General features: G+C 51.9%; 1 protein-coding gene across 1 annotated transcript in view; it reads left to right on the top strand.

Annotated features, from left to right (window-relative positions):
* The first annotated feature begins 753 nt into the window (after positions 1–753).
* Positions 754–10,745, top strand: part of LOC143942476 (immunoglobulin superfamily member 11-like) — a 24,188-nt gene continuing 14,196 nt past the window's right edge. Inside the window, exons 1-2 of the mRNA XM_077463786.1 lie at positions 754–895; positions 5,460–5,620. Coding sequence (XP_077319912.1) covers positions 847–895; positions 5,460–5,620 — 210 coding nt within the window. The 5' untranslated portion in view covers positions 754–846. The remainder of the gene's footprint in view (positions 896–5,459; positions 5,621–10,745) is intronic.

The raw sequence follows: 10,745 nt of genomic DNA, 5'->3' as shown, positions 1-10,745 counted from the left end.
GGGATCACTATGAGGGGACTGGTCGGAGAGGGATCACTATGATGGGACTGGTCGGAGAGGGATCACTATGACGGGACTGGTCGGAGAGGGATCACTATGAGGGGACTGGTCGGAGAGGGATCACTATGATGGGACTGGTCGGAGAGGGATCACTATGACGGGACTGGTCGGAGAGGGATCACTATGAGAGGACTGGTCGGAGAGGGATCACTATGAGGGGACTGGTCGGAGAGGGATCACTATGACGGGACTGGTCGGAGAGGGATCACTATGAGGGGACTGGTCGGAGAGGGATCACTATGACGGGACTGGTCGGAGAGGGATCACTATGACGGGACTGGTCGGAGAGGGATCACTATGACGGGACTGGTCGGAGAGGGATCACTATGAGGGGACTGGTCGGAGAGGGATCACTATGAGGGGACTGGTCGGAGAGGGATCACTATGAGGGGACTGGTCGGAGAGGGATCACTATGAGGGGACTGGTCGGAGAGGGATCACTATGAGGGGACTGGTCGGAGAGGGATCACTATGACGGGACTGGTCGGAGAGGGATCACTATGAGGGGACTGGTCGGAGAGGGATCACTATGACGGGACTGGTCGGAGAGGGATCACTATCTCGTTGTACAATACGTGTTGGCCGGTGGCCTCCTCAGCTGGGGATGTATATAGAGGAGGAGAGATTGGAAATAATGACCCGGGAAATGGAGCGTAATAAATTCAGCAAATAACGAGGAGGCGGGGCAGAGGGTGGGGGAGGGGAGACGTGGGACAAAGTGACACCAGTAGAAGGGACAGAGGGACCCCCGAGCAGAGGAATCATCGGGGGAGCAGCACCCTGACCATGAAGAGTCACCTCCACCTACCTCTACCCTGGATCCTCACCCTGACAGGTAACATTGTGTGCCATCCTCACCCTTCCCCAGATCTGCCCCCAGACTCAGCTACCCAACCACCCCTCTACCCATCTACCCTATACCAGTCTACCCAACTACCCCACTACTGATCTACCCAACTACCCCACTACTGATCTACCCAACTAGCCCACTACTGATCTACCCAACTACCCCACTACTGATCTACCCAACTACCCCACTACTGATCTACCCAACTACCCCACTACCCATCTACCCTATACCGGTCTACCCAACTACCCCACTACTGATCTACCCAAATACCCCACTACTGATCTACCCAACTACCCCACTACTGATCTACCCAACTACCCCTCTACCCATCTACCCTATACCAGTCTACCCAACTACCCCACTACTGATCTACCCAACTACCCCTCTACCCATCTACCCTATACCAGTCTACCCAACTACCCCACTACTGATCTACCCAACTACCCCTCTACCCATCTACCCTATACCAGTCTACCCAACTACCCCACTACTGATCTACTCAACTACCCCTCTACCCAACCCAGTACAGATCTCCCCCTATACAGATCTCCCCCAGTACAGATCTCCCCCAGTACAGATCTCCCCCAGTACAGATCTCCCCCAGTACAGATCTCCCCCAGTACAGATCTCCCCCTGTACAGATCTCCCCCAGTACAGATCTCCCCCAGTACAGATCTCCCCCAGTACAGATCTCCCCCAGTACAGATCTCCCCCAGTACAGATCTCCCCCTATACAGATCTCCCCCAGTACAGATCTCCCCCAGTACAGATCTCCCCCAGTACAGATCTCCCCCAGTACAGATCTCCCCCAGTACAGATCTCCCCCTATATAGATCTCCCCCAGTACAGATCTCCCCCAGTACAGATCTCCCCCTATACAGATCTCCCCCAGTACAGATCTCCCCCAGTACAGATCTCCCCCAGTACAGATCTCCCCCTATACAGATCTCCCCCAGTACAGATCTCCCCCAGTACAGATCTCCCCCTATACAGATCTCCCCCAGGTACAGATCTCCCCCAGTACAGATCTCCCCCTATACAGATCTCCCCCAGGTACAGATCTCCCCCAGTACAGATCTCCCCCTATACAGATCTCCCCCTATACAGATCTCCCCCAGTACAGATCTCCCCCAGTACAGATCTCCCCCAGTACAGATCTCCCCCAGTACAGATCTCCCCCTATACAGATCTCCCCCAGTACAGATCTCCCCCAGTACAGATCTCCCCCAGTACAGATCTCCCCCAGTACAGATCTCCCCCTATACAGATCTCCCCCAGTACAGATCTCCCCCAGTACAGATCTCCCCCAGTACAGATCTCCCCCAGTACAGATCTCCCCCAGTACAGATCTCCCCCTATACAGATCTCCCCCAGTACAGATCTCCCCCAGTACAGATCTCCCCCAGTACAGATCTCCCCCAGTACAGATCTCCCCCAGTACAGATCTCCCCCAGTACAGATCTCCCCCTATACAGATCTCCCCCAGTACAGATCTCCCCCAGTACAGATCTCCCCCAGTACAGATCTCCCCCTATACAGATCTCCCCCAGGTACAGATCTCCCCCAGTACAGATCTCCCCCTATACAGATCTCCCCCTATACAGATCTCCCCCAGTACAGATCTCCCCCAGTACAGATCTCCCCCAGTACAGATCTCCCCCAGTACAGATCTCCCCCTATACAGATCTCCCCCAGTACAGATCTCCCCCAGTACAGATCTCCCCCAGTACAGATCTCCCCCAGTACAGATCTCCCCCAGTACAGATCTCCCCCTATACAGATCTCCCCCAGTACAGATCTCCCCCAGTACAGATCTCCCCCAGTACAGATCCCCCCCTATACAGATCTCCCCCAGTACAGATCTCCCCCAGTACAGATCTCCCCCAGTACAGATCTCCCCCAGTACAGATCTCCCCCTGTACAGATCTCCCCCTGTACAGATCTCCCCCAGTACAGATCTCCCCCAGTACAGATCTCCCCCAGTACAGATCTCCCCCAGTACAGATCTCCCCCTGTATAGATCTCCCCCAGTACAGATCTCCCCCAGTACAGATCTCCCCCTATACAGATCTCCCCCAGTACAGATCTCCCCCTATACAGATCTCCCCCAGTACAGATCTCCCCCAGTACAGATCTCCCCCAGTACAGATCTCCCCCTATATAGATCTCCCCCAGTACAGATCTCCCCCAGTACAGATCTCCCCCTATACAGATCTCCCCCAGTACAGATCTCCCCCAGTACAGATCTCCCCCAGTACAGATCTCCCCCTGTACAGATCTCCCCCAGTACAGATCTCCCCCAGTACAGATCTCCCCCAGTACAGATCTCCCCCAGTACAGATCTCCCCCAGTACAGATCTCCCCCTATACAGATCTCCCCCAGTACAGATCTCCCCCAGTACAGATCTCCCCCAGTACAGATCTCCCCCTATACAGATCTCCCCCTATACAGATCTCCCCCAGTACAGATCTCCCCCAGTACAGATCTCCCCCAGTACAGATCTCCCCCTATACAGATCTCCCCCAGTACAGATCTCCCCCAGTACAGATCTCCCCCAGTACAGATCTCCCCCTGTACAGATCTCCCCCTGTACAGATCTCCCCCAGTACAGATCTCCCCCAGTACAGATCTCCCCCAGTACAGATCTCCCCCTATATAGATCTCCCCCAGTACAGATCTCCCCCAGTACAGATCTCCCCCAGTACAGATCTCCCCCAGTACAGATCTCCCCCAGTACAGATCTCCCCCTATATAGATCTCCCCCAGTACAGATCTCCCCCAGTACAGATCTCCCCCTATACAGATCTCCCCCAGTACAGATCTCCTCCAGTACAGATCTCCCCCTATATAGATCTCCCCCAGTACAGATCTCCCCCAGTACAGATCTCCCCCTATACAGATCTCCCCCAGTACAGATCTCCCCCAGTACAGATCTCCCCCAGTACAGATCTCCCCCAGTACAGATCTCCCCCAGTACAGATCTCCCCCAGTACAGATCTCCCCTATACAGATCTCCCCCAGGTACAGATCTCCCCCAGTACAGATCTCCCCCTATACAGATCTCCCCCAGGTACAGATCTCCCCCAGTACAGATCTCCCCCTATACAGATCTCCCCCAGTACAGATCTCCCCCAGTACAGATCTCCCCCAGTACAGATCTCCCCCAGTACAGATCTCCCCCAGTACAGATCTCCCCCAGTACAGATCTCCCCCAGTACAGATCTCCCCCTATACAGATCTCCCCCAGTACAGATCTCCCCCAGTACAGATCTCCCCCAGTACAGATCTCCCCCTATACAGATCTCCCCCAGTACAGATCTCCCCGAGTACAGATCTCCCCCAGTACAGATCTCCCCCTGTACAGATCTCCCCCAGTACAGATCTCCCCCAGTACAGATCTCCCCCAGTACAGATCTCCCCCTATATAGATCTCCCCCAGTACAGATCTCCCCCTATACAGATCTCCCCCAGTACAGATCTCCCCTTATACAGATCTCCCCCAGTACAGATCTCCCCCAGTACAGATCTCCCCCTATATAGATCTCCCCCAGTACAGATCTCCCCCAGTACAGATCTCCCCCTATACAGATCTCCCCCAGTACAGATCTCCCCCAGTACAGATCTCCCCCAGTACAGATCTCCCCCAGTACAGATCTCCCCCAGTACAGATCTCCCCCAGTACAGATCTCCCCCAGTACAGATCTCCCCCTATACAGATCTCCCCCAGTACAGATCTCCCCCAGTACAGATCTCCCCCAGTACAGATCTCCCCCAGTACAGATCTCCCCCAGTACAGATCTCCCCCTATACAGATCTCCCCCAGTACAGATCTCCCCCAGTACAGATCTCCCCCAGTACAGATCTCCCCCAGTACAGATCTCCCCCTATACAGATCTCCCCCAGGTACAGATCTCCCCCAGTACAGATCTCCCCCAGTACAGATCTCCCCCAGTACAGATCTCCCCCAGTACAGATCTCCCCCAGTACAGATCTCCCCCAGTACAGATCTCCCCCAGTACAGATCTCCCCCAGTACAGATCTCCCCCTGTACAGATCTCCCCCTGTACAGATCTCCCCCAGTACAGATCTCCCCCAGTACAGATCTCCCCCAGTACAGATCTCCCCCAGTACAGATCTCCCCCTATATAGATCTCCCCCAGTACAGATCTCCCCCAGTACAGATCTCCCCCTATACAGATCTCCCCCAGTACAGATCTCCCCCAGTACAGATCTCCCCCAGTACAGATCTCCCCCAGTACAGATCTCCCCCTATACAGATCTCCCCCAGTACAGATCTCCCCCAGTACAGATCTCCCCCAGTACAGATCTCCCCCTATACAGATCTCCCCCAGTACAGATCTCCCCCAGTATAGATCTCCCCCAGTACAGATCTCCCCCAGTACAGATCTCCCCCAGTACAGATCTCCCCCTATATAGATCTCCCCCAGTACAGATCTCCCCCTATACAGATCTCCCCCAGTACAGATCTCCCGGTTGTCTATGATAATGTTATATTGGGTATCTGACTCTTCTCGGGATTTCTGGCAGTGGTCGGTGCAGTGAAGGTGACGGTAAACACACCGAGTGTCCATGTGACCAGAGGTGGGACGGCTCTCCTCCCCTGCTCCTTCCGAACTACGGCCGCGCTAAACCGCCTCAACATCATCTGGACGGTGACCCCTCTGGTGGAGCCCAAACATCCGCTGCAGGTGAGTCATACCCCCCCCCCCCCCCCATGTGGAGGACTTACCTCCATCGCAGATTTATTCTTCCATTCATTAGAGGTCAGATTTCCGTTATGTCACCAGATACACGACATTAATTCCAAACAGACCAGTAGAGATCTGAGAATACCGCTACTGCTGATACACCCGCACATACACTGTACACCCGCACATACAATACACCCGCACACACTGTACACCTGCACATACAATACACCCGCACACACTGTACACCCGCACATACAATACACCCGCACACACTGTACACCCGCACATACAATACACCCGCACACACTGTACACCCGCACATACAATACACCCGCACACACTGTACACCCGCACATACAATACACCCGCACACACTGTACACCCGCACATACAATACACCCGCACACACTGTACACCCGCACATACAATACACCCGCACACACTGTACACCCGCACATACAATACACCCGCACACACTGTACACCCGCACATACAATACACCCGCACACACTGTACACCCGCACATACAATACACCCGCACACACTGTACACCCGCACATACAATACACCCGCACACACTGTACACCCGCACATACAATACACCCGCACACACTGTACACCCGCACATACAATATACACCCGCACACACTGTACACCCGCACATACAATACACCCGCACATACAATACACCCGCACATACACTGTACACCCGCACATACACTGTACACCCGCACATACAATATACACCCGCGCACACACTGTACACCCGCACACACTGTACACCCGCACATACAATACACCCGCACACACTGTACACCCGCACATACAATATACACCCGCACACACTGTACACCCGCACATACAATACACCCGCACATACAATACACCCGCACATACAATACACCCGCACATACACTGTACACCCGCACATACAATATACACCCGCGCACACACTGTACACCCGCACACACTGTACACCCGCACATACAATATACACCCGCGCACACACTGTACACCCGCACATACAATATACACCCGCGCACACACTGTACACCCGCACACACTGTACACCCGCACATACAATACACCCGCACACACTGTACGCCCGCACACACTGTACACCCGCACATACAATATACACCCGCACACACTGTACACCCGCACATACAATACACCCGCACATACAATACACCCGCACACACTGTACACCCGCACATACAATACACCCGCACATACACTGTACACCCGCACATACAATATACACCCGCGCACACACTGTACACCCGCACACTCTGTACACCCGCACATACAATATACACCCGCGCACACACTGTACACCCGCACACACTGTACACCCGCACATACAATATACACCCGCGCACACACTGTACACCCGCACACACTGTACACCCGCACATACAATACACCCGCACACACTGTACGCCCGCACACACTGTACACCCGCACATACAATACACCCGCACACACTGTACGCCCGCACACACTGTACACCCGCACATACAATACACCCGCACACACTGTACGCCCGCACACACTGTACACCCGCACACACTGTACACCCGCACATACAATACACCTGCACACACTGTACACCCGCACACACTGTACACCCGCACACACTGTACACCCGCACACACTGTACACCCGCACATACAATACACCCGCACACACTGTACACCCGCACACACTGTACACCCGCACATACAATACACCCGCACACACTGTACACCCGCACACACTGTACACCCGCACATACAATACACCCGCACACACTGTACGCCCGCACACACTGTACACCCGCACACACTGTACACCCGCACATACAATACACCCGCATACACTGTACACCCGCACACACTGTACACCCACACATACAATATACACCCGCACACACACTGTATGCCCGCACACACTGTACACCCGCACATACAATACACTCGCACATACAGTACACCCGCACACACTGTACACCCGCACACACTGTACGCCCGCACACACACTGTACGCCCGCACATACAATACACCCGCACACACACTGTACACCCGCACATGCCATACACCCGCACACACTGTACGTCCGCACATACAATACACTCGCACACACTGTATACCTGCACATACAGTACACCCGCACACACACTACACTCGCACACACTGTACACCCGCACATACAATACACCCGCACACACTGTACACCCTGTATACCCGCACATACATTAAACCCGCACATACAATACAACCACACACACTGTACACCCGCACATGCCATACAACCACACACACTGTACACCCGCACATACAATACAACCACACACACTGTACACCCGCACATACAATACACCCGCACACACTGTACGCCCGCACACACTGTACACCCGCACACACTGTACACCCGCACATACAATACACCCGCACACACTGTACACCCGCACACACTGTACACCCGCACACACTGTACGCCCGCACACACTGTACACCCGCACACACTGTACACCCGCACACACTGTACACCCGCACATACAATACACCCGCACACACTGTACACCCGCACACACTGTACACCCGCACATACAATACACCCGCACACACTGTACGCCCGCACACACTGTACACCCGCACATACAATACACCCGCACACACTGTACACCCGCACACACTGTACACCCGCACATACAATATACACCCGCACACACACTGTATGTCCGCACACACTGTACACCCGCACATACAATACACTCGCACATACAGTACACCCGCACACACTGTACACCCGCACACACTGTACGCCCGCACACACACTGTACGCCCGCACATACAATACACCCGCACACACACTGTACACCCGCACATGCCATACACCCGCACACACTGTACGTCCGCACATACAATACACTCGCACACACTGTATACCTGCACATACAGTACACCCGCACACACACTGTACACCCGCACACACACTACGCTCGCACACACTGTACACCCGCACATACACTACACTCGCACACACTGTACACCCGCACATACAATACACCCGCACACACTGTACACCCTGTATACCCGCACATACATTAAACCCACACATACAATACAACCACACACACTGTACACCCGCACATTCCATACAACCACACACACTGTACACCCGCACATACAAAACAACCGCACACACTGTACACCCGCACATACAATACAATTACACATACAATATAACGGCACACACTGTACACCCACACATACAATACAACCACACACACTGTACAACTGTACACACAATACAACCGCACATACAGTACAACTGCAAACATAATACAACCGCACACACAGTACAACCATACATGTAATTCAACCATACAGATAATACAACCACACACATAGTACAACGGCATACACAATACAGTCACACACGCACACACAGTACAACTGCAAACATAATACAACCACACACAAAATACAGCCGCAAACACAATACAACAGCACACATAATACAATCCACACACAGTACAACGGCACACAGACAATAGAGTTGCAGTCACAGTACAGCCGCACACACATGGTACAACCATAGGTGCAATTCAAACGTACACATAATACAACCATACACATAGTACAACAGCACACACAGTACAGTCGCACAGACAATACAACCACAGACACAGTACAAATGAGAATTTTGTGGGAATTTCAGAGACCTGGTTCAACAGCTCCCACGATTGGCTGGCAGCCATTCAAGGGTATACCCTTTATCACGGGATAGAGAGGGTAAAAAAGGGGGAGGGGTATGCCTATATATCAAGAATATCGTACAAGTGAATGTGAGAGATGACATCACTAAGGGATCTAGATAGGAGGTGGAATCCTTATGGGTAGAGCTCCAAAGGGAAAATAATACTACTAATAATAATACTAATAATGCTAAGGGGAAAATAATACTGGGAGTATTCTATAGGTTCCCTAACCTGAGGGGGGAGGGGGAGACGGACCTCCTATCACAAGTTGGATTAGCAGCAGGGATGGGAAGTGTTATCATAATGGAGGGTTCTAATTATCCAGACATAGACTGGGGCGGAGGAAACCGCACCTTCATCTAAGGCTCGCCAGTTCCTAAATGTCTTGCAGGACAATTTCATGGGTCAGATGGTAGACGCACCAACTAGAAATAAAGCGTTACTGGATCTACTGATTACCAACAACACAGATCTGATCACGGATGTGAAAATATGGGGCAATTTAGGGAACAGCGATCACAGGTCAATTGGCTTCAGTATAAATCACACAAATAGGAAATATAAGGGGAATACAAAGACACCGAATTTCAAAAGAGCCAACTTCCCTAAACTACGACCCTTACTAGAAGGCATAAATTGGGATACAATGTTATGAACAAAGAACACGGAGGAGAGATGGATTTGCTTTAAGAGCATATTAAATAAGGGCATTAGCCAATGTTTCCCATTGGGTAATAAATTTAAAAGAGAGAACAAAAGTCCTGGATGGCTTAACTCCTGGGATGTACAGCAGGGGGCAGCATCCTCTTCCCATAATGCAGTGCAATGTCAGGGGGAAGATTTCGGGCTGTTCTGATTGGATTGTTCCTGGCCTATGACAACTGAGGACCACAGCCAATTTTATAGTCACTGATCACATGACAATCACTTATACTGCTGCCTGTGAACACTGCCGGGGTGTCATTGCTGGCATTATGTAGTGAATACAAAAAACACGGAGGAGAGATGGGTTTGTTTAAGAGCATATTAAATAAGGGCCTTAAGCAATGCATCCCATTGGGTAATAAATTTAAAAGCGCAAACAAAAGTCCTGAATGGCTTAACTCCAATGTAAAAATGCATATAAAAGGAGAATTTCTTCAAAAAATACAAGGCTGAGGGATCATCATCAGCATTCAGACTTTACGAAGAATGCAACAAGAAACGTAAGGGTGCAATAAGGACGGCTATGATAAAACATGAAAAACACATAGTGGAGGGGAGCAAAAAAAGCCCTAGAAATTCTTTAAGTATGTAAAGAGTAAAAAAGGAAGAAAGACCATATTGGCCCCATAAAGAATGATGAAAGACATCTGGTTACAAAGGATGGGGAGATG

The sequence above is a fragment of the Lithobates pipiens genome, unplaced genomic scaffold, assembly GCF_037356315.1.
Source record: "Lithobates pipiens isolate NorthernLeopardFrog02 unplaced genomic scaffold, aLitPip1_a1.2 Scaffold_30, whole genome shotgun sequence".
In the NCBI taxonomy this organism is placed as follows: Eukaryota; Metazoa; Chordata; class Amphibia; order Anura; family Ranidae; genus Lithobates; species Lithobates pipiens.
The sequence above is the reverse complement of the archived record's forward strand: the minus strand, read 5'-3'. Positions and strand labels throughout refer to the sequence as shown.